Source organism: Leptosomus discolor, chromosome 9, assembly GCF_034619465.1.
Source record: "Leptosomus discolor isolate bLepDis1 chromosome 9, bLepDis1.hap2, whole genome shotgun sequence".
In the NCBI taxonomy this organism is placed as follows: domain Eukaryota; kingdom Metazoa; phylum Chordata; class Aves; order Leptosomiformes; family Leptosomidae; genus Leptosomus; species Leptosomus discolor.
This window is the reverse complement of record NC_141399.1, coordinates 2,780,014-2,805,263: the sequence shown is the minus strand read 5'-3', so window position 1 is coordinate 2,805,263 and position 25,250 is coordinate 2,780,014. Positions and strand designations below refer to the sequence as shown.

The 25,250-nt window shown below is 44.5% G+C and overlaps 1 protein-coding gene across 1 annotated transcript in view; it reads left to right on the top strand.

Annotated features, from left to right (window-relative positions):
• The window catches only part of LOC104346245 (contactin-4), a 124,028-nt gene that overhangs the window by 73,892 nt on the left and 24,886 nt on the right, over window positions 1–25,250 (top strand). The window contains exon 9 of the mRNA XM_086470440.1: window positions 10,615–10,742. Coding sequence (XP_086326566.1) covers window positions 10,615–10,742 — 128 coding nt within the window. The remainder of the gene's footprint in view (window positions 1–10,614; window positions 10,743–25,250) is intronic.

Below are 25,250 nucleotides of genomic sequence, written 5' to 3'. Positions count from 1 at the left end.
GTATGCATACCCTTATCAATGGTGTCTCCACAAAGCTTATCTGTCCGTGTGCTTCGCTTTAGCCGCTCTGGTGATTGAACATTTCTTCGGCATTGACAGTAAGTTGGTGACTCCAGTTCGCTCTTGCATTGCCTTTTCCTTCTGTTCTTGAGCAGATGTTCCTAGCAGAAGGTTACCTGAGAAGGGTTAGGGATTTATTTAGAATCCAGATTCAGTGCTGGTTTATTTTTTTAAGTGTGAAGTAATTAGGCCGGTGTCTAGAATTTGCACGTTCATTTATCTGCTCCTGTAGAGCGAGGGAATTATTTCCTACAACCAGCCACAAACTGTTGTCGAGCATGCCTGCGATGCCAAAGAACGTAGTCCCAACCTGTGCCAAGTTTCGGCTGATGTTCCAGAAACGAGACTCTCTCTCACACCTCGACAGAGTCTCCTGTAGCATCGGCAATCCGTTCCTGTTCTCCCAGCAGATTACTTTCAGCGTGGTGTTACTGTAGTATTCGGTGATCCACGCGTAGGACATCATTGCTGCCACTGCTGCCGCTGGAACGAGGTTGCGACCGCAGCCCAGCCGTGGTTTGACCAAACTTGAGGTGCTGCTGTGACAGAGGGTATCTAGAGAAGTCAACAGGCTTTTTGACCTTGGGGCTTGTGTGTTAACGTTGAAAGTAGAGCCCTGCTTGTGGAGGCGGGCAAAAGGAGGGGATGAAGCATCCAGAGAGCCCCATCTGACCTCCGGAGCACAGGAAGCTGTGTCTCGTGTTTACACATCCTTACAGACACGCCGTCACTCGCTGCGCGCTGTTAAACAGCTGCTGCTTCTTCTGCTTGAGGGGCCTCATCTTTGTGGTTATTCAGTTGATCTCTGGGTACCCTGCGTGCAGCTTCAAATTATTTCTCCCTCTCTGTAAAGATGCCCCAGGAAAGAGCGAGTTCCTCCCCGCAGCGCTGTTGTGTCGGAGGCGGCAGGATCTGGCTTCCAGCAGCGGGGCAGGTTTCTCTCCGTTGTGAGCACACGCTGCAGCCAGCGCTTTCAAAAATAAATGCCTGTAATTAGCCTCCTGAATGCGATTTGCAATAGATGTGTGGTCCATACTTGTCCTCCAACGGAAGGAAATAGTAATAATGATTTTAGTAACTCTGTAGGATTTTGAAGGAAAAGATTATTATCAAATATATCTTCTCGCGGATATTTTCATGATCAAGAGCAGGAAGGTAATGATTTTACAGTTAGAGCCACGCTTTAAGAAACGCATGTTTAAAATCCAAGGAAATAATTATATGTCTACAGGGGGAAAAGGATTCCTAATGAACTTTTTAGACAACCTACCAGACTTGGTGATATTTTTGATGATTATTTAAACATCATTTTTAAGTGATGCAAATGTGTCTTTGGATCTTGCAAATCTATGTTAATGTCAATTACGAGCGGAGTGGGTAATTTATCTTTGTACTGTGGGCATTTTTTTGTTGAAACGAGAGGAAAAGATGTGTTATCTTTGAAAGACTGTGCCTTTGGGCTTCTATTCGGGTGGTATCAGCTGGAACAAATAAGCTGAGAATGCGTTTACTGCTTCTGCTCTAATCTCGCGAATGCTTCCAGAAACGGTTTGTGTCAGCAGCTGATGCACAGAAAATCTTGCATGGATTTTTTTTTTCTCGTAAGAGAATAATTTTTATGATCTTCAGTGGAGTTCCCTTTAATGCTCATGTTCTCCAAACCTCCACAGCGTCTGCTGTAAGTAGAGGCTGATGGCTTGTCCTCCTCGGCGAAGGAGCTGTTGGCGAGGGTGGCTGGAGGCTGCACTTCCAAATTTGCTTCCTTGGATTGCCACTGTCCCTCTTCATAGACAGGGAGAAGTCACTTAATCTCCGTGCCTCTGGCTGTAGTCGCTACCCTGGAAGAATGAGGACAGCAAATATTTCAGCCAACATTAGGCAGACTGAATGCAGTAGTGGCTTCACAGCTTTCTACACGAGATCCACCTCGCTTCCCAGTGCAAGAGAATGCCGTGTGGGGAGCAGCGTGCCTCTGGATGGATAACTGTGCATAAAGGGGTGTTGTAGCCTTCCATGGGGAGGTTTGCAAGTGTGTTTTGCCCCTCGACCCCACTGGGGGAGAAGTCCTGGGGCTGCTGGTGTGGGTGCTGAGCATCCCCATCCTTCACGGTGCCATTGCGGCTTTCATGGTTTATGGCAAACGACCAACTGAGTCTCTAAAAATAAACTTCAAAGTTGAAGAGCCGTGTCAGAAGGGCAGTTTCCCATGGGGGATGGTCTTCATTTCCCACCAAAATCAATGGGAAATTGGCTGTTTGTACCATTGGACCCTCCTAGACTTGCAAAATCTTCCCATGTAGCTTGAATGATCATTGCCTCATGTCTCAGGAATGAAAGCTGTAAAAACGAGCTTTCCTTTGCTTTACTCAGATCTGCTTCCTCAAATATTTATTTTCATCGCTGTCTTTCTTACTGTATTAATTTTGATTTTGTGTGTAGTGAAAAAAGAGCAGTAAGGGAGAGAAGGCAAAAGGTTTCTAATCTTTGAAATTCACCACAACCTACTCATTTTCCTTCAGGGTCCCTGGCAGTGTTTGGGTTTGGGTTTCATTTGTTTCTTCCCGTTATCAGCATCCCTTAAGAAAGATATTTTGTAGAGAACCATTCTTCTTAGATAACCTAGGGATATTTTTATATTTGAATTACGACTCTAGGCATCTTTAAACAATTCACACAAAGTCTCTAATAGCTGTAAATGCTCCCTTCTTTCCCTCCTGGCGCCCCACTCCTTCGGCATGAGGGTCTGTCACTTCCAGACTTGTCTTAAAAATACATGGACAAAAGGGAGGAGGATGACAAAACACGGCTTTTGTGTTTATAGATATTAATATAGGCTGAATGCAGTACTATTTATTTGGACTGCTCCGTTATTGCAGATAAACAATTTGTTGAAAAAGAAAATTGTGGGAGAACTTAGGATGCCAGACTCGTGACGGGTTTAAGCTGCTACTGAATTCAGTGGCGTTATGTTGTTTGATGTTGCCAAAGGGGCCCCTACTGTTTTCTCAAAAATATTTCTATAAGCAAGATATGTTCTATTTTTTTCTCTTTCTAGAATAATGGTTATCTTTTTTATGGTAATCTGAAAGAATTGCAGTTTATACTCTCCTCACCTTTAATTCTTCATACTTAGCAAGCCTGTAAATGACGAGCCTAAATTGAAAACACGTTGACGCACCACAGTTCACATCCCTGGAAGAAGTGTTCGTACTATTTTCTCGGAGATCAATATCGAGAATTAAGTAAGAAAAAAAAGTGTAGTGCTCTGTGTTTTTCCATGCAGCAAGGTAAGAGCAGCTATTACCTAGGAAGACCTTCCAAAAGATTAATTTTGAGGTTTTGTGCTTTCCTGTTACAGTCCCAGAACACAGAAAATGCCAAATGAACCCAAATTCTGCGCACCATAGATGTCTAGCCGATTCACAGTTGCTGTAATTCAGCAGTAAACCTCCTGGTATCCATTGTGACTCGGATGTACTAGTAAAAATGGTGATGTTCCTCAGTGCCTTCTCCAGGCAGTGTTTTTCCTTGGACAAAATACATGTTTTACAGATCGAGAAGCCCTCCCACGACAGACACCCCAGCAGCCCCGCATAGTTGTGCCACATACAACTGGCAGGAGTTCAGACACTTTATCCTCAGGCTCTTTAGCTCCATTTAAAATACATCTCCAGCAAAGCTGGAGTGGAAAATGTTCTACTGGATTCAATGCAATGGGATTTTACCTCGGGTTTTTTTGAGCAAATATAGTTCTTACCTGAAAATTAATTATAGGGAGTTTGCTGTTAAGAGACCTGCCAGTTGTCATGGATAAGAAAGGCCTTATCTGACGCCTGCTTTCACCAAGAGAAAGACATGCACTAAATTAAATGGGCTTTGACTGAGGCTCTAAATTAGCTCCGGCTTTTCTGTGAACCATGAAAAGACAAGTAGTTCTAGACAAATAAGTACTGAAGCAGCTGTAGGTGGTTATCTAAATCAAAACTAACGGGTCCTGGACAAGAAGTTGCAGATGGGTAGAAGACTGGTGGCGCAGTATGACTGCCCACATCACTTGGGAGTTTAGGTGGATGATGACATGGAAACCGCTGTAGTGCCGATCCAACAGACAGTATCGTCCTTCGTTTCCCTCACGCTTACCCTGACGGCTGTTAGACACGGACCCAGCTTGTCCTGACCTTGCTCATGTTGCTGTCCTGACCGTAGCCCTCAGGACACGTTGGTGCCCCACGTTGGTGGCTGTGTGGACACCGTCCCTTTCGCACCCCTTTTCAAAAGCCAAGCCTGGAAAGCCCTGTCCGCTTGCAGGGGGATGCTGGGTGCTTTCAGCCAGAATTGATGTCGGGTGGGAAGTCTCAGGTGACGGGACAAGGTGCTAAGTGGGGGTTAGGACCAGGGCTCTCCCCTCGCCCTCTCTTGCCTGTGCACCGGGGACCATCAAGAGTGTTGAGTGAGGCCCCAAGAAATTGGCTTTGACCTTGGCTCATACTTTAATGGGGATGAATGTCGTGAAGCAGAAAGCTCTGACCTCACTGTTATTTATTTACGCAACGTAAAGGCTGTAGTCACACATGAAGACGGCATCCCAGGGCCACGGAAATTATTAACTGTGGACCATACTCCAAACCAGCCCGTTCTTCAAGGCGAGCAGGTACTCGTGAGCGGTGTCCCTGATTTCAGGGAGGGCTGTGCTCAGAGCAGTAAATCCTCCCTCTCAGCCAAACCTGTGAGTATTTCTAAATTTCACTGTGTTTTCCTGAAAGAGCCTAATGGCCAATACTGCTTTTATGAGATCATTTTAATAATCCCAGTCTCTGCCTCATTGCATGGGAAGCGTTATTAAAAAGGTAATAAACTGCCACAAAGACATGGGATAGAAATAGAAATAATTTGATAAATAATGCAATTGCCCGGAATCATTTACATTTGCAGCAGAGTTGTGGCATGAAGCAAAGTTGCTGTTAGGCTAAAAATTGCTGTAGATATTCCTGTCTATCAGCTATGGGAAAAGGCTGAGCAAATACACCGCTGAGATTGCAGTCTGGTCTGTCTGGTGCTTTTGCTTTCTTCCTCTGCTTCCAACCCCCCCCCAGCCCAAGCAAGGCTCTGGGAGATGGACAATAGGCCATTCATCATGTCGGCTGAAATACGCTGTTTTTCACAGGTACATTTAACCTAAATCCTCTCTCAGAAGACGGATTATCTCTTAGAAGAACTCTGGCACCAGAGTCTCTTTTCAATAGCCACGTCAACCACTGCCACAAAGGCTGTACATGGAGGGATCAATGGTAGTTTTATCTCAAATTGCACTCAGTGTGTGTTTCTTCCAACTGACATTCATTTAAATGCTTGCTCTAAGACATCTTTTCTCCCTGTAATAGAAAAAAGATCGGACATCCTAAGCATTGTTTCCTGGGGAAAAAAAATAATTAAAATATTCACTTGGCTAAGCATGAAATATTTCAGATGTATGTGTTTAATCGACAGTGAAAGCAAGTGTCGTTACGCTTGTATTTCTTAAATTAAAATGTTAAAATTATCAGATAAGAAACAACATACCTTATTTCCTTGCAGCAGTGCTAATAAAACCATTTGAGAGGGGGGGAAAAAAAAAAAAAAAGTCACTTTATAATTATGAGCACTTCGCTCCAAAGAACCGTTGGAGCTCTAATCTGCAGTCCTGTAGTTGGGCTGCCCACCTGCGTGCTGCGTCCCTCGGGAAGATAATCGTCGCGCACCCAGCCTGCCGTGTGCGCTGCATTTGTAGTCTGTTCATATTCCGCTGTGTTTCCATCTGCTGCACAGAAAAATAGAGGGCAAGCTGAGAAGAATATGTTGAGGGATACCTGCAGCATCGTCCGTCTGGTGCAGCTCTTCTGTGGGTGACGGTGTGGACTTTGTGGGTTAGAAGATCATTTGCAGTGAAAACGTTAGCGCGTGGACCTGCTGCTTGTCGCTGCAAAGGCTTTCACTGGGTGCCTGCAAAGGTGTGGGTGAGGTTGAGCAACCCCTGGCTCTGCAGTGCTGATGTATTTGGTTCCTGGACCTGCACGGATTTTCTTTTAATTAAATGACAGAGCAAGTTGTTACAGTAGATACTGTAAGGTTGGGATTTTTAAGCGAGCATTCTGTCAAAGCATGGGGTCAAACCTGAGCAGCGGGTCATAGCTGTGTTTTGGTAGATGCTAGGGATGCGGTAGGACGCTCGAAGATCAGATTTTGTTGGAGCTGGGCTGGAGGTAATTACTGATACTCAGTTTTTTGATGTGCTCTGGGAGTTTTGCAGTTTTCAATCACCGTTTATATTCCAAATAAGGGCTTGATCTCATTTTTAGAAAGCCGGTGATGAAACTCTTACTGATCTCAACAGGACATGTTCTGTCTCGAAATGCCTATGGTACTGACTGAGAAATACGTATCTGCTCCTGGGAGTGCTGCCCAGCAGTGGGGAACGCTGCGGTGAGCTACATGAATCGGAGCTATTGCGCTCGATTCGGGGTTGGGGGTAACACAGCCTGCCAATGGGTGCCTCAACAGATACGGCGGACGTATCACGAGCCGAAAAATAAGCGCTGATGGATCAGACCGAAATGATGATGCGCTGCTGGTTTTCCTCACGCTGCTCCAGGTCTGCCTCACCGCTTTCATCCATCTCCAGCTCCTGCTGGAGACACTGGGCACGTTTGTGCTGCTGTACTGATCCAAGCAGCTGGCCGTGCTGACGCGGCCGTGCTGGCAGCGTGGCTCCGTTCTAGGTAGCTTGGGTGTCTGCGAATAAATAGCAGAGCTCCGTGCAGCTGTAGCACGTGCTTAGATATTTGTCATCCGTCGAGATGTGTCCTTCTCCTTCGTGTCCTTTTCAAGGTTCCCGCCGACCAAGCAGACAAATGCCTTCCGACATTTCCATTCCGAAGGGCACGTCCAGGGATCGGACATGCAGCATCAACAAGAAGCTGCTGTGGAAACTGTGTGCCTGGGAAAAGGCTTCTTTAGGGCAACGCAAAGTGTTCAGCTTGCAACTTTTTGCATTTGCTGCTGCAGTGGCAAAAAACCAGAAAATGGGTAGGGAAGGCTAGGGAGGAATGTTTTCAGCATTTTTAAAGGTCGTTTGTCCCCAAAAGAGTTTTGATCAAAATACTGACAAGGTCAGCTCTTCTGAGGTAGAACCCAAAGCTTTGGTTTAGGAAACAAACAGTCCTTTTATCTCCTAATTCCCGGTGTAGCTCTGCTCTCTGTGGACCTGAAATCTCCAGCTGACAACACAGATCAAGATTCTCTCTTACGAGAGCTGTTTAAAATAGACGACCTTTCTTTATATAAGGGTGCTAAACTATCTTATGTTATCTGAGTTTTTTCAAATGGCTATTTTTTATCTTCTTTGATTTTTCTCTGATGCTGGCAGTGACCACGAGCCAGGGGATCAGTCGAGCAGTGGCATTGCCCTGTACAAGAACAAATTTACACCTTTAGTTGTGGTTACCATTGTTGTGGTTAGCAGTGTCAGGGAACCCAGAACATTCGATAGCAAGTCAGTAGCCCATTTTTTGAGTTTGTAGTGGTTTGAAGAGGTGCACACTCAGCAACCAGCACTTCCTTCTGAACTAATGCCTGTGGTTATCAGAAGTGTCGTTTGTTTTTATGTCTTCCTAGGCATCTCATTAGAAAACATTTTGGGGGTGTATTTCAGGAGAAGAAGAAGGAGTACTGAACAGCACGTCATTTAATTTGAACTTTGTGTCTTGAAAGAAGTTTTTCAACCAAACTGCTAGAATTGGTTGATGAAGGGATGTTTGGTTTCAAGCCAGTTAGCAGTTTGAGAACCCTCAGTGGCCTGAAATGAGCCTCTCCTCTCGTTCACTGCGGATATGTCTGCGAAGAGAATTTGTGAATTAGCAAAATCAGTGAGAGCCCTTCCTACGTTCTCAACTAACTGTGACAAATTTCAAAGTGTTAAAATAATTACTTGTTAACTTCTAACACATTGGATTCAAATTAGAGGACAAAACATTCCGTGTAGAAAAGCACCTTCAGCAAAAAGAGCCACATAACCATAAGGCCTCCTAATCAATGAGTCACAGTAAGGTTTTAATGGTCTGATTTATTTTTAAAAAAAAATTCAGCTAACTTGCACAATTATTTGTCAGTTTTAATGCCGGTCGTTTACGGGAGTGTGCAGGGAATTACTTAGTTACCAGATGAGAATTAAATGTGCCTGGAGACTCTCTGGGGAAGGGGTTTGGAGAACGCGGTGCAAGTCCCACCTGAGCTCCTTGCGGTGTGTTCGCAGGGTTTAAAGGAGGCCTGTGTGCCCAGATTGCCACCGGCTTTCAGCTTAGAAAGGGAAGGAGATGAAGACAGCAGTAGCTCCCTGAGATGTGCCAAAGCCGATGGTGGATTGACTCTCCTCATCCAAAGGCTGCCTCTAGAGCAATCCAGTCCACATTAACTACAAACACATTTTGCACTGGGAATAAGGACAGCTTCGAAGAAAACCAATAGTATGAGAAAGATAGAGACAGAAAAGGCGTTAGAATTTGAAATCAAAGCTGGTTTCATCAACAGATACAATTAAAATGATCTATGGGAAGGAGCATCCAGTAAATAGGTTTCAACCATATGGCTAAAGATAAAACATAAATAAATAAAAATAAAATCTCCACTGTACAGAAATAGTCTTAAGACGTCGCTTTTTTTTCTGGATTTCTTGCGTTGGCAAAAACGCAGAGGGGGGGAGTGCAGAGGCTGGCCGGGGCAGTGCCAGAGCTGGGTGGTCCTCCTTGAGCTGGAGCATACTGCTGGACTCGTGCTGTCGTTGGTATTGATTGGAATTTTAATGCCTGCCAAGGGCACCTTCAGCTTTCAGAAAGGTGCTGTTGTTTCCGAAGACCTGAAATTGATAACAGCAGTAAATAATTCCTCGGGAGCTCGTGGTGCTGCCACTGCCCGGGCTCCTGCACTGGAGGCCAGTGTGGCAAGTCCTCTGCTCCAGTGCGTGTTTAATGCAATACCTGCATTGATTTGTGCCAACGAGGTAGTGAAGATAAGGGACGAGTAGCTATATAGTACTCTTGTCCAATTACTGAGCTGGAGCAACTGCTATATGGCACTGGACTCCTGCAAAAATAAATTACAGTAGTGAATGTTACTGACTGCAACAATTTGGAGACTTATAAGCCAGTTGAGAAACTTCTATTAATATCACTGCTACTGATGTGTGAAATAGAACCTCTGTCCCTGGTCTCTGCCAGCTGGCCTGCGTGGTGGTGTGCTGCTGCAGGAGCAGGTCAGGGAGAGGCTAGGCAGGGCAGAGGTTTGGTGGCTGCTGTGGGAGCATCTTGCACCTCCTCGCTTGGTACCTGTGGGAGCATCTTGCACCTCCTCGCTTGGTACCATCATAAAGACACTCGAACTGTCACGTTTTTGCAAAGGAGGTCTATGCATATGGACGGAGTGTAGCCATCAAGAGAGCATGGCACGGCAAAAGGCACCCACGCCAGCTCCCTTAGGTGGCACGATGTCTCCTGAGTCTCACTGGAGACTGTGTTCAGCCCAGTGGGTGCAGCTGGCGGGAGCCAGGGGAGCCCCACGGCTGGCGTGGACCGATGTCCTTTGCACTTGTGTCCCTGCCTTGTCCCACGCTGGTGCTTTATTCAGCTGCCTCAGTGTGGCCCCGTGGCTGCAAGACAGGGCTCGTGCTGATTTGTCCAGTCTGTTTCTTAAAGCCTGCTCAGGTGGGACGTGCCATCTGAGCACTCCTGCAGTGGTGCAAGTATTGGTTGCTCAGTTTCTTTCCTCCTACTTTCTCAATCCAGTCGCACAGAGCTCGATTGACATTAAAGATTCAAGAAGCCTTCTTCATTTTCTTTCAAATTACTTAAACTGGGAAATAATTGAGCAGGAGAAGGCAGGAATTGATACCAGTCTTTCAATGCAGGGCTGAAAATGGCTGAAGGGGAGAAAGCAGACATGATACCGAGCAGACAACCAAGTATTTTGCTAAAAGAGGTGACACTAGGCTGGGGGAAAGGTTTTTCTGGAGTCTCCTCACATGATGCCTCCACAAGGCGTGAGAGGTGGAGAGCGCGGAGGCGAAGCTTGGCAGTGTGGTAGCCTTTCTGAAAAGCTGTCGGCCTTCTTGAAAAAAAAGCAGCATGAAACACCTGCTTCATTGCATCTGTTCAGAAGAAGCTTTTACATTGTTAAGCAGTGAGCGTGGAGATTTTTAGATGTGGCCTGCGTACCACATGTTGCAAGGGTTGTCATGGTGAGCGCTGAATATCAAAGTACAGGCGCGTGTAAAACCTACACAAGCTGCTGGTGTGTAAATTAAAGTTGCCCTCAACTAAAGACACGGAAAATTCATGTAAATTATGCATTCAGTATTTATGAGCTGCGTCCTGAGAGATTTCTGTCAGCTGAACCCCCTCTGTCACGGGCAACGGGCTGTCTGTTGTTCAAACCATCAATAATTAATGCAGACTCAAAAGAGTTTTATGTTGACTTGAAAAATAAAAAAACAAAAGAACTGAAACTTTTGCATCTCTGTCTTTCCAGAATCACTGTTTTGGATGATGGGAGTCTCCGGATTGTCAACGTCACCAAATCCGACGCGGGCAGTTACACCTGCGTGGCCACAAACCACTTTGGGACGGCAAGCAGCACGGGCAGCTTGGTTGTGAAAGGTAATTGCAGTTTTTATTGGATTCAACTGATACCCCCATCTTAGAGCATCCTCATCAGCCCCACGGATGCTGCACCTCTCCCCTTTGATGCTGATGTGAGCAGAGCCTGGGGGAATTGAAGTGTCTTTTGCTGTCAGGCTCTCCTGCGTCTCAGAAACCTGCTGAGCCTCGTGGGTCGGAGGCGACGGCAAGAAGGTGTCTGTGGTTGCACTGACTGGTGGTGCTTACAGCAAGTTAATGCCGTTGTTGTCACACATAGTTTAAAATTATACTGCAAATGGCATGGGAAGCGTAACACAGAGCCAGGTCCCTGAGCTGCATCGTTGTATGACTTGTTTCTGGCGCTGGGCAGTAATCATGCTTGAGAAGGACTTGCTGTCGCTGCAGCCAGCTGCATCCTGAGGTTCAGTTTTGCAAGTTTTGGGTGGTGGTGTCCTTTTGTCCTGGTTGGGCTGGGACAGACTCCCAACCTGGCCGTGCCAGGCAGGCTCCAGCCAGCCAGGGCAGCTGCCCTGAGGGAGCTCCAGGTGGAGCCCATCCCGTCATGGCACGGGCGGTATAAAGGGGGAAGGTTTGCTGAGGGAGGGAGGGAGCTCCTGGGGGGTTCCTGCTGCTCCTCCTCTGGCTGCTCCTCCTCTGGCTGCTCCTCCTCTGGCTGCTCCTCCTCTGGCTGCTCCTCCTCTGGCTGCTCCCAAGGACTGCTTTCCTTATCCACCCCCTTCCTGGCTGGTGAGGTAATAGAGCAAATCTTGTAATTTATCCTGGGGTACAGGCTAAACATAGACACCTTTAAAAGCATGTCTTACCAAGTTCAACTTCATTTATTTGTGAACTTCTACTCTCTTTTTTAAAACCTTCTGACCTCTTTAATACATCTTATCTTGTTGAAGAATGATATAAGAGTTTCACCCTTTCAATTCATTGTCTTCATTTCTAAAAGATGCACAAACTCTGATTTAATTTCATTCTTTCTTATCCAGGGCTGAATTTCTGCATTTCAGGAACTCAAAGGGTTTATTCATGTGCGTTCAGAATTTTTTTATCAAATATTTTTTTGCCAAAGCTGTAACACTTGACAAAAATATTTAAAGTAATGATTTGATAAACAATGAGAGACAGTGACAAATGTCTTCATTTTTTGGCCTGTTTATGAGTAGTCCATTGTCTGATGAATTATTATAGGCAATGGATATATAGATTATTACACTTACGATCACTTTCCATTTCTTTCTTATTTGGGGAAAGACCTATATTGGATAACAAATCAGGAAAGATTGATTATAAAGCAATAAATCAATCACAAAGCATTATGTTGTCAGTTTTAATTCTCCCATACATTGGCATTGATGGATAGGATTCGGTTAGAGGCCCTCCCCATCAATTATTTTTAAGGTATATAGGGAATACTTGAAAGTGTTCCGATGCAGGTTTTAATCTGTGGTGGAGCACGTTTCAGCAAGTAACACCCGGATCAAGTCCGTGCTGCTGGAGCGGGTGAGCCCCTGTTAGAGTTACAAACTGCAGGTGACAGTGGCTTTTCTCAGAGCAAAATGTTTGTCTCTACCTCAGCCATCCCGTGAGGTTCCTACAGTCAGACGGGGTCTTTCTGGGTTACACTTCATGGCATTTGCCCTTTCTGCTTCCCTTACGCCGCGGGGCGGAGGGCTGTGTAGTCCCTTTGGCGGGTATTTGTTGTAAGAGAAACCCCACAGGGGACCGCGTTGACACCGAGAGTTATTCGGTTTGGGGTTGTTTTGAGTATGGTGGTTTGCCCGTGCCCGTGTTGGTTGCTGCAAACAAAAATAGAGGCAAGTGAAGGTCAGCCCTGGAGCTCGGTAGGAGCCGCCTCTGCCTTGTCTTAGTCCGCGTTGTCCTAAGAAGAGGCGGAGGCCTAAGGAGGCGCCCGCAGCAAACGGCTGCGCAGGCACCAGGGGCATCAAAACGACCTTGCCCCTTGCCAAAAGGGTCGAGCCGCTGCTCTCTGCCCCGCAGCAAAATGGGAACCGCAGCCCAGACGTCCTTCCCCGGGGCTCCACGGGGGCTGCGGGAGCGGGGCCCCTGCTCACGGCAGGAGATCACCGCAGCCGAGGTCGGCCTGGTTTTTCCGAGTGCCGCAAGGCGCCGAGGGGGTTGAATCGGGGTCTCTGCAGCTCAGGGAGCGCTTGTACCACCGTAAAAAAGCCAATTGCTGAAAATAGGGCTGCGTTTCGTTTCTGTCATTGAGGAGTCATGCTGCTGTAGTTCACGGCTTATCCTTTCTTCCTCGCAGTACCCGAGGAACAGCCCGGAACTCTGAGCGCCGCAGCCGGCAGCTATTGTACCTGATCTTTGGGTTCACGTGGTTTACAAATCGCTCTTCTTGGCGATAAGGTTATAAAGGATTAGCAAGTACTTTTTTCTCCCTCAGTGCTCTGTTTTAACTCGATTCCATTAGCATTAATGGGAGCGACACATGTGCATGAAGCAGAGAATAAACTCTTAAGCCCAAGATGTGGATATTAACAGCAAACTGAGAAACGCAATTTCAAAGTCTATCCCATAAAAAGTATAAAAGAGCAGAAACTATTCTGAACTCCAAATGAACTGTGCAAAATACTGTATTTTATACTGAAATGCTTGAGTTTCTCTGCCCTAAGTAAAACGCCAGCAAGTTTTGACGGAAATATGACTGAATACCTTATTTTAACTCAGTTTTGTGGTGTACAAAAAGACTAATTTATCAGCTGATGAATTTTGACCTTAAGACATGCTTATATTATTTTCTAACTCATCTTATTGTCATTGAGTAAAAAACTGTGAAGGTCAAAAGCCATATTTTCTAACCTTCCTGTGTTCTTCCATTAACACTGCAGGTTCTCTTTTTTTCTTTTTCTTTTTTTTTTTTTTTAATTTTCTTTCTCTCTCAGGGAGAGATGCCGACAGTGTCAAAGACAGCGTAGGCAAGGATGGGAGGAGGAGGAGAATATCCGCTATACTAGAACCAAGGAGCTTAAAATAAATCTCTGGCAAACAACCAGGGAGGGATGAATAAATATTCATATTATGCATGAGTAGACAGCTTAAAAAATATGAAATTCTGACAGGTGCCCATAGGGCTGTGTATTAACATGCTGTTGTCAGGATTGGTGAACCTCGGTGGTTTTCCGAACCAGTGAGATTGTGGTTTGGGTTTGTTCCGTTGGTTGGTGCTAAATGAGAACCGCTCTGGCCTCCGAGACCTGAAATCTTGCAAACTTGCGTGTACGGTTTGACCTTTAAATTAAAAAGCAGGATTGAATTTGTAAGGATGGAGAAGAATCTCACAGACGGTGTTCAGAGCTATGTAAAACAGGGTGTGTGTTTACATGTGGTATATAAATATTAATTTTCCATCTTCTTTTTTTTTTTTTTCCATTTTTTCTTGTACTTGAGGCTAAATGTTCGATTCTTCCAACACACGGAAAGACTATAGACTTTCTCAGTACTGGGGGATTAAATGACAAACAGTTTAAACAGGCGTAGACTGTACAATATGAGTTTATTTGTATTTAATGCAGTGATATAAATTGGCTAATACAGCAGCAGCTCTGAAAGAGGAAACTCATTTCGAGACGTTGCAATAAAAGCTCTGAATGCAGGAAGCGCGAGGAGAGGCTCCTGGTGCTGTCCCAGCCTGTGCCATGGCTAAGACCCAAATGAAGTTTCTTGCGCAGCATTAGGTATGGAAGAAGCGGCGAAAACAAGCTAATGACAGGAATGCAGATGATAATAGTGTATCTCCACCGATTCTTTCACAGGATGAGAAGATCCTTGTCATGAAGCTTGTTTCCCAGCAGACACACTGAATATCTTGATGAGCCTGTGGCCAGCTTTGCTTTTGTGATGTTGGAGGTGAATGGGTTGTGGCACCCACCGTAGATGCATGTGGCTGCTGGTGGAGCCTCTGTGTTCCTTTTGGCTCGCTTCTGATCTGCAAATATATATATACACATATTTTTATGTAATTTTTAATTTAAATCTAATCATTCAGCTTGACTCCACAGCCTGTAGCTTTGTGGTGTGGCCCTTTGTAACGGGGAGCTGTGCGGTATAGAACTGGTCACCGAGGAGCGGTGGCAGGGATTGTCCTGCAGCGGAGATGCTCTGGGGTTTCAAAGCTCTCCAGTCTGCTAGAAACAGCTTTTTGTACCATTTATTACCCAGTCACCTTTGACTGCAGACCGGGGTGATCCAGGCCTTTCCAGTCCCCTTATCTCTGTGGTTTAATGGGCAGAAGCAGCGTGTGAATGCTTGGTGGAGTCTGTACGTTTCTGTTCTTGGTGGGAAGTACAGCGATTCCGGTCACATCGTTGCGTCTCTGACAAGGGCGAGTTCCGATGACTTTATTTGCCTGTTTCATTATGATGCACCTTTAACATTTTCCTCCTGCCATTAGCTCGTCTCGTTTGGACTGTCATGGGAGGGCTCAAGGCAGTAAAAGCAAGAGAACTTTTGTTAGCTGGTATCCATAGCACTTTAGCAGGAAAAGAATACAAAGATAATGTCAGTGGGTTATTTTTTCCTCATGCTTGAATAGACTGATGGTCTTGATTTTGTCCAGCACAATGATACAAATTATTTTTTATGAAATTGCGTATTTTCCATTCCGAGCCTATTCCTTTGTGTGAATGTTGAATTGGTGTATTGCATTTAGAATTGAAACGGTTGATTAAATACTTTAAATTCTGGTCCATTATGGAGTAACTTGTCAGAGACTTCAAACGTTATTGCCTTTGAACGTGCAATTTTTACCATGTTATTCTAGTCCTTTAAAAGTAGCTGGGCGCATAGTTCAGGGTCTGTGCTGTGCTGATCAGCGTGGACACAGCGTTCATGGTCTGTAAAAAGAACGTTGGTGGGATGCGATGGCCTCCCTGCCCCATCTTGCCACCTCTGGTTGTCTCCATTTCAACATCACCTGACCAGTATTGAACGGTGTTCTTCAGAAGATGCATTGGGCTTGCCTCGTATCCTTGGGGATAGAGTGGGTTTGTGCTACTATGGATTGTTTCAGTAGATAAGGAATAAGCATTTTTCTCATCTTCAGACTTTATGAATATTATGCTGCCCATAAAGAACTGAAAAGAGTTTAGTTCTCCAGCTCCACAGGTATGTGCCAGTGGAGAGACAGCGCTCTGTAATGACTGGCCATCTGTCTGCTATGGCACGTTTCAGAAGTTTTGTTTTGAACATGGCTGATAATTCGTGGTGCAGGGTTTCTTCAAGTCATTTGTGGCTTAATTTCCACATAATACAGTAAGCTTCTGTGTGCTAATGAGCACACATGCAATCAAACAGAATTGCTTCTGCCTCCTTTTCTGTTGGTGCGTGATGTTCTCCGGTTGGGCTGAGGCGACTTTGATACCTTTGTACCCATCAGCCTTCTGAAGCTGAGCGGCGCCGAGGCTGGGCGCAGATGCTTCTGCACCAACAGGGCTCATCATGAAACACCAGCTATTGAATTTCACAGGAGTGGAGTTTCAATCGCTTGTAGTTCTTCTTACCTTTGAAGACCTGATTATAACCCCCCATAATTGCATTAAAGACCACTTGGTATAATGCCTTCAGTTTGTTTTTTGTTTTTTGTTTTTTTTTTAATGTATTATTTCTTTATAAGCTTAAGGGTCCAGACAGACTTTTAAATTAATCCCATTTTTGGATTATAGTAGTCTAAAAAATAAAACTCCAAAAACAGAGCGATCAAACTCAGATGGAATAATCACGCAGTCTGAATGATCCCTCGTGGGTTTTCAGAGAATTATTTTCTTTTTTTGGAAATGTTTACACGTTATCACACTTCAGATTTTGTTGTTGTTGTTGTTGTTGGATATTCATGGATAAACTGAATCCAGAATGAATATCCAGAGTGTTATTGTACACAGTTGTGTGTTCCTTACAAAATTATTTCCGCTATTAGGATAGTGTCTGTGTCTGTATCTTGTTTTATACTTACAAATAACTTATTTCCATTATCACTGATTCTGCATAACAGAGCTGGTTTTGCTGACTGTGTTCTTCAGCATCTGCTTTGGCTTCTGTGACAGCCTTAAATCTAACGCTATGGCCAGTTGCACTACTGAGATCAGCAAGTGCTGGGCTGGCCGGCAGCTGAGCTGGGTCTCAAACAGTGCCATTGCCACCTTTTTTATTGATGGAGTCAGTGTTTAATAAGCCTGGGTTCCTCTGAGTCAAAAATACCTATAGCTGTTTTGATCTACCAGCCTCTGCAGAGGTGTTGGGTGCATTAACGAAGCGCCTCTCCTTGTTAGGGAGCACTCTGCGTGGGTCTGGCTGCAGAGGAACCGCGTAATGGTTTTGCTTCGCGGTTGTGCAAAAGGCTCGTCTTTCAGCAAGGAGTGGGTGTGTTTTCAGGAGTGTCCTTTTTTTGGTTCTTTACTCAGTGAATACAAATAATTGCGGCGCAGTGAATTTTGCTAGCTGTTTTCAACCGTGGCTTGGCTATGTCTGAGTAACGGGGATATCAGCTGCTTGGGGTGGGGGGTTTCCCAAGAGGGAGAGTAAGCCACACATTAAGATGTTTGGATTTTTTACATTAACCAAGGGAAAAATGCAGCAGATACTTAAATCTGTTGGCCCATTTAAGCACTATCCACATCACCAGGAACTCTCTCTATACGTCCCTGATTTTCCCGCTGTCAGGTGCATTGCTGCGTCTTTGCTCCTACGGAAAGCTGTCCCAGAAAGCTACTGCAGGCATTTTCCATACCATCCACCCGTATGTCGTGGGCTGAGTGGTTCATTGTTTTGAAACGTGAATAGCCCCTCCGTCACTCTTTCTGAGGTCTGTCTTGATCCAGCAGCGTTTAAGGTCGTGCAAGGTCTTTATTTTTTCCCTCACGGTTCAGCTCAATCCAATTTAAATTCATGTTGGTTATCCCTCAGCCCTTAAGAAAGGACCTGGTTAAATGACTCCTGGTGTTGAAAGCACAAAATATGATTTTAAAAAAGAGAGACAAGGGTTTAAAGTAATAATTCCCGAGCAGCACTTTAGGGCTGTCCATATTTTATGGGCTTTTTATAGTTACGCTGGATAGCACACGAGGGGTGTGTTTGGCTGGTACCAAAGCCAAGATTTTCTGCACTTAACCAAAGGCTCAGAACTCTGAAAAGGCCAAAAGAAGTTTTGTTACTGTTAAAGGGTTTTTTTAGTAGTTGCTGGACGGAGGTTTTGTGTGTAGTCCAGACATGAATGAATATCCCTTATCAGGCGTAACACATTGTTTTAAAAAATTTTCAGGGAGAAAAAGTCAATTTTGAGTACAAATTGTTGTTCTCCAGAATCTCTAGATCAGGATTTACAAGTGAAAAAAGAAAAAAAAAAGGGGGTTAGAGAGCGCCATAGAGATATATAAGCACTGATTTATTCATAAGTGTGTGTTGCTGTATCCTCCTGTTTAGGAAATAAAACATTTCTAAGTTTGAAAATTTTTCTTGACTTCTAACTCACAACCAGCGGCAAATGCTTGATTTTAACAATTGACATTGAAAGCAATAATCTTTGGCCGTAAAATTGCAAAGGAATATTCAGCTCTAATTGGACCATTTCCACCGACACCAATTATCTCTAGGACACAATTAAGGGTCTTTTCCTAGGTTTAAGTAAAATTATGACCCAAAGTGCTGCCTGAAAGGCACAATTAGAAATGAGCGAGCTGTGCATCCCCCACATCTACTCCCCCCTCTGCTTCAGGCTGCACTTTGTTGGATCTCCTTAACGAACCCTGGGTGGAAAAACTGAAAAAGTAGAACCCGGTGATGGGGCTCGTATCCAGTAGATACCTCAGGGTCCTTGCAGCTTTTAAGGAGGTCTTCCCCATATGGCACTTCAAACACAAGGTTTAATCGAGTATTTTGATAGTTTCGGGCACCTGATGTGTTTATTTCCAGCAGCAAACCACAGTCAAGGTCGTTACACGATGCCTGTCTAAATTGCCTTCTGCTGCTGAAAGGAGCTCACTGTTGTGTTTCGGAGCTGGCAGGTCCATATTTTCTGCGGATGTTACACCAGGGCCTGGTAAGCATTTGTTTTTTCTCCCAGCTCCGTTCAGGTGAGAACCCGAGGTCATCGGAAAAACCAGGTCAGCCCCAAAGCAACCCTGGGAAGAGGAAACAGCCGTGTATCGTGTCAGCACTTCGATTTTTCTGACAGTTAATGGAAGGAAAAAAGCTGTGGTTGTTCTCAGGTTACAGAAGTGGCAAAATGAGAAGCAGGTGCCTCGCCTGCCGTTGAGCCTTCCCCAAAGCCACCCCTTCTTAGGTCTGCTCAGACGTGCCGTTTGCTTTCCATTTCCTCAATGTGAACTTGTTACACGCAACAGCGGTGAACTCTTAGCTGCATTGGGCTGGGGAAGGTCGGTGACCTTGCGTCAACGTTGGTGAGGATCAGAGCAAGCGTCAGAGGGACCAGCCCATGGCTGGGCGTTTCCATCGGCCCCTTTGGGGACATGTCGTAACGCCAGTTTGCGGTCAAACTGCTGTGTGAGACTTAACTCACAACACCTCGTGAATGAACAGCGCTGCAAGAGCTGTCGGTTTCTTGTTTGGGAGAGGAAAAAAGAAATTAGGTCAGCTGCTGAGGACAAAATAGTAAATGGCGAAGAAACATGGAAACGACTAAGCTGTAAAATACCGATGGTTTGCTCTTAGGGGTAGTTGATTGAGGGAAGTTAGGGTTCCTTTCTTGTAAACACTTACTGATCATAACAAAACTTGTAAACATAATACGACTGTTAAGCTTCATTAAATTTGCAGCAGACAATTAATTCTTTTCTCAGGCAATTCACAGGGTCTTCTGTAGTACTGATTCAGTTTAATTGAACATATTACCACAAGCAGACAATAAGAAATATATTGAAGATATCCATCTGGCTTGCACTGAAAACCTTGTGCGTTCCGTTTTCTGTGGTTGTCACGGGCCTTACTAATTGCCTCATTTTGGCTGTTTTACAATCAGTGTGATTTAGCCATTAACATGATAAAAGTCGTCTTGGTGAAGAGCTTGATATTAAAAAGCATAGATCTCCAGCCTATCTTTCTTGCCAGTTTTGGACTTATCTCTAGCATTATTAGAGTTATATTTTTTAAAGCAGAAATACAAATATATTGACTGTTATGGAGCGGCTCCTCCAAGTATTTTGCCTATCTGATTCTGATGTAGAGGGTGCCACTTGGTGTGAAATGTTTGCTCTGGATCATGGTAAATGCAGCAGATTCTTCCCCCCACCTCCCTCCCCACCACCTTCTCCTTTCTCCTCTGTGTCCCTCCAACCCCCAGGCAACCTTCAGGCACATCGAGGGTCTTAAAACTGGTAACTGCACAGGTAAATAAGGAAGTCAAGACAAGAGCAAGTGGCTGATACTTATAAATATACCTGATTCAGCCCATAATGTGGGGGAAAAAATACCCTTTTTTTAGAAAATTTCAACCATTATGTCTGTATACCCTGGGGTGGGAGAGGGGGTTGTGGTTTTGTTCTGTATTTTTATCTTAAACCCACAACGTATTGCAGGGTCAGCAATTATTGTAACCTCTCCTGCCATAAAAAAAGGTCTAGAGTAGTTCATTAAAAAGCTCCGCACTTTTGTTTTAGAAATTTTCTTGTCCTTTCCCCAAAAAAAAGGAAGAGGTTCAGGAGTTACCAAACATCAATAGAAGATTGGGTTGTTTAGCTCATCATTGAAGATCAATTCCACACATCAGCTGAAAGAGGAGACCTATAGGTTAAACACAGACTCTTAATGAGACAAAAGCAGATTAATTACCACTTTTCATCAACTTGCTTCAATTTATTTTAACATGATCCATTTCAGAAAGGTTAAAATATTTTTTCAGGTTTTGAATACAAATGAAAACCCGACGTAGTTAAAATGAAACCATAGATCAAGGACTTCTGATAGATCTTTTAATCAAAATTAATGTAGTGCATTTGCTTATAAGTGTGTGTGTTTATGTATGTGATTGTATATAAAAGATAAACAACAAACTGTTTTATCCAACAGTTCCTTTCGTAAGTGGGGAAGAGTAGCCAGAGCTTGTTAACTGGAAATTGCTGTCAGACTGGGGACAGTCACCAATTCCTAAGAAAGAGAATGCGTTCAACTTAACTTTTTCCACCCGTTTCCCCAGCTGTCACAGAGCCCTGTCACTTTAGCCCTTAGAGAAGAGCTACTATGAGGTCTGCAGGACAAGCCAGCATGGTACAAGCTGGGTAATGAGGCAGCACCGCCACGCAGAGCAAGCCAGAAGTGTGCTCGAGAGAGTCAGTCAGTTGGAGGGGGCTGAGCTGATTGACCTCTCCTGAGCCGGCGGCTCTGGCAGTTAACAGTTCGTGCTGCTGGCTCTGCACACATATGGGCTACTTAAGAGAAAGGAGTCCAACTGGGCTTGGGTGTAAGGGGCCGTATCTCAGTTCCTCTGGCTTTGCGTGTCTTAGTGAAGTTTCTGGCGGTGGAAGATCTGTCTCCTCGAGCTTTTAGTTTCATGGAGCTGATGTGGTTTCTAGAAAACAAAACATGACAGTTGTACTGCTGTGGGAGGTGATCCCGTGTCTCTTCTTTGCTCAAGAAGATGTTGCATTGTAAATCTACTCAGATTATGAGTTTGAGCTTCATCCCAAAGGAGGATACGTATAGTTTGTCCTTTTCCAAAGCGTGCAGTGGGATGAACTTCCAGACATGATTTTCCTGTGAATCCCAAAAATCTTCGGTAAATTAAGGCCGGACTCTAAAAGAAAACGATGCAACAGTGAAAACTGAGATCATTGTAGCACATGGCCCTGTTGTGGAAGATGGGAGCAGGTCTCCCTCGAGCCACTTCTTTCCACACCGACATAATTCAGCCTGACTGTGCAGGTAGGGATCGGGGAGATAATGATCCGAACATGACGTGCATTGCGGAAGTGACTGCCGATCTCCGTTTCAGGTGAAGATGAAGGACGCGGTGTGGGACAATAAAGAGGGAAAGTGATAATGACTGTCTTATCCTAAGAACTTTATATCCTTGAAAATAGTGACTAAGAACAGACTGGCCTGAAGGCTATGTTTTGAACATCAAAGATACAGAGGAAGTGTTTAGAGAGCACATTTTCTGTCGTAGGAGGGAAGAGTGTTGAAGAAAAGAATCTGGGACAGTACTTGGGGAAATATCAGTCCCTTTGTGTGTTTTCTCAGAAGCATTTTGGGAAGCAGCTTAGCAGAACCAAACTTCTGATGTTTTGAGCTGTTGTGACTTCCTCTCCCTGAGCCTACCTGGATTGCAGAGTTGCTGATCAGATAATAGTAGCCAAGTGGCACATGGATGAAGACTAGAAGTGATGGGGTTTGTCGCATCAGAGAGTACCTAAAGCACTGCTGAACAATGACAAGGTGGTGCTTGCAATATTAGGGCCTCCTGGGACTTGATTTTCCCCTCTTCTGATGCCACTTGAGTAAGATTATGAGCAATCCCACTGAAGTTAATATGGAGACTTGAGTCTCTTGTTTTAATCCCAAAATCACGATGGCAGAGAGAATTTAGTATCAGGCACCACTGGACTAGGTTAAGTTCTAGGTGTACTGTGTCACAGTGCTCAAACCAGTCGTTTGGGAATACAACATGAATACAAATGTTCATAACTCCAAAGCAGGTTGACTCTAAAACGCAAGGAAGTTTTGTCACTGAATTGATTTGCCATGGCTTGGGCTGATTTTCTCTACCTCTCTCTGTCACACACACATTTGGAGTAAAAATTTCGCTTTCATTATGTTTGAAGTTTTTAAGTGTATCGTGAAGCACTAGTGATCAAAGTGGTAGGTCTTAGTACTATGTTTTCTTCTAGTTTCATTGCAACTGTATCTCAATAATAATCTTTTATTAGAGTTTATTTAGAAAGTCAGCAGTACTTCACCAGTGCAAACTTCAGCTCCTTACATATCTGAGCGCACGGTAGAAAGCCTCTGTAAAAATCCAAGCCTGAATCCATTAGTCCTGGTAACTAAACTGTTTGGTGCAGTTGATGATGAACATCGTTCCCTGCAGCGGAGTGCCACACAGAAGTGTCTGGGAGAAATGTTCTAGACCGTGACTTAAGCCCTAGCAAAGCCGTGTGCTTGGGGCCAAATTCAGCCGTCGCTGAAACCAGGCTGAAAGGGGAGATGGCAGCGCTGACACGCTATTTGTTCCTCCTCTTCTCTGCGTGTATCTTTGCCAGTTGGATCGTAATCCTTGTTTTGAAATTATTTGTATCGGAAAAACTTGGAGCTAATTTGAAGTAAAATACCATGGCATGGGAGAAATGCCAGGGAGACTTTTTAATGATGCTGTGTTGAGTGTTTATTCAGTAGAGTAGGAGCTGGGGATTTGGAGCAAGTTATAATGACGGGATGGTCTCGCAGGTTGTTATTTTCATTTCATATGTGATCCGGCCTCCATCCTGCACCTTCCTGTAGCATCAGTACCAGGGCTTATCCAACAAGAGAGCAAAACAGTAGCACGTCCCCCAGAAGAAGTGTTTGTCTTCTTGATGTGTCACTAATTAATTGGACCACGGAGACACGAGTCGCTTCCTTGCAACGGAGCACAGGACATTGAGAGACCATCTCGCCTTCACGGGGAAACAGATTAGACCTTTGTGGCTCAGGATATGTTTTTTTTTTCAAGGTTTGTTTTGTCGCTTCTGTTCTTAACTGTCACTTGATGTGTTCAGAAATAGGTGTCTGGGCCTCAGTCTTGCCTGTGGTGGTATGGAAGTCTCCACGGGGTTTCGAGAAAAAGTTAATCTTGAAGAAAAATATCTGCTGTGCACAGTGGTATAAGGAAACAAACCAGTTTATAATGAAGGTCTTATTTCCATTTTATAGGCTGGGCAAATAAGGCAGCAGAGACTTTTAATGACTTGCTCAGGGTCGGGCGGAAAGCGAGGAGAGCTCGTTTTATTCCCTCTCACCCCGAGGTCTGTGCCCGTGCTGGCCTTCACCCCACAGAGCAGCCTTGCTCTTCACCCTGTGCTCTTCCTCCTGTTTTGCTTATCTAATTCTCTTCTTGATGGAATCTCATTCAGCTTAATTGTTCGCGTTTGGTTGTGATCCAACGGGATATTCAAACTGGTGTCTAACGGGCTGGCTCCCCTGATGGGCTTGGCCCTAGCAGGGGCCTGGGGGCCTCATGGGCTCCCTCGTAAACAGGGAGAGGGAGAATGGCCCCTCTCTTGCTTTTCGGGGTGTCTCCCTGTTTCCTGACTCGCTTCTTTGGATACTTGTAGATTCCTGAGGTTTGTAGCTGAGTTAGTGTCGGTGCTGTTGTGCTTTCTTCATTTGACTTAACCTGGCAGGTACTTTTTGATAGTGTGTGTTTTCCACAAGTTGGCCTGAATACGCTTAAACTTTTCTGTTATTTGTGTGCACAACTTAAATAAGAATTCAGTGTTATCATTAACTACAGGCATCCATTTGAAATAACATTTCATTTAAACAGTTATTTAAATTTTGTTTTAAAATAATTTTACATAGGGGAAGATTGGATGTTACCTGTTAACAGCAGTAATTTTTTCTAAGTGTTTCATTTATTAAAAACTTTGACTTTTTTATTTGAGGTTGACCTTTTGACCTGACCTGACAAGATTTTTTTGAAACTGAAAACAATTTTTTTTTTAAGTTATTTGCATAATTGATTGCTCTACCTGCCGGCAGATTGTCATGCCTGGTCCTGCCCAATGCATAACAACATCTTAATTACGTCTTGTTGTCTGGATGTCATTTCCTGAGGCACTAGAGAAACGCCCAGATTTCTTTTCAGAGCAGATTGTAAATAGCTTGAGAGTTCTAGGACTTTCTCTTGTGTGGTAGGATCGTATCTCTATGGGAGCTATTTGCGAGAACTTGTGCTAATTACATTCTAATTATAAAATAGTAGGAGCAGATGCGGTTTTAGAGAAATACTTTGGTTGAAGGCATCCATGGGATGGATGCAGCAACCCACCCAGCGGATAAGCCATAAGCAGGAGATGGACACTCTGTGGTGAAAATGGAGGTGGTTGGTTTTGCTGATGACAGATAGCCGTGAGTTCCAGTGGGAAACTATCCGTTTTGTTCTTGGGTCTTTATATCGAGTTTTGCCTTCCAGTGGAGATTCAAACTCTTTGATAAGCAAATACGTTTAGTACTAACTAAAATTAGTGAATCTTGAGAGCCCCTTTCCATCAAGAAATTTTTTTTTTTTTTTTTAAACCTGCCAAGAGGTGGAGGGAGGAAGAGCAAAAAAGGAATTGTACGTTAGTAATGAGGAAAGTTAGAGTAAGAGAATAACTCCTGATTGCTCGTTAAAGCGCAGCAGCTCAGAGCCACCGAACCTGAGGGTTAAGGCGTCTCGAAGCAGCAGAGAGCCTGCTGAACCGGAATGGGTTTGTATTTTAAAAGCAGGGTTGAGAAGTGGTAAAACTGCTGAATGGCAGAAGTTTGACTTTGGAATCGTCCTCGGTGCTGTTTTCATTTAAT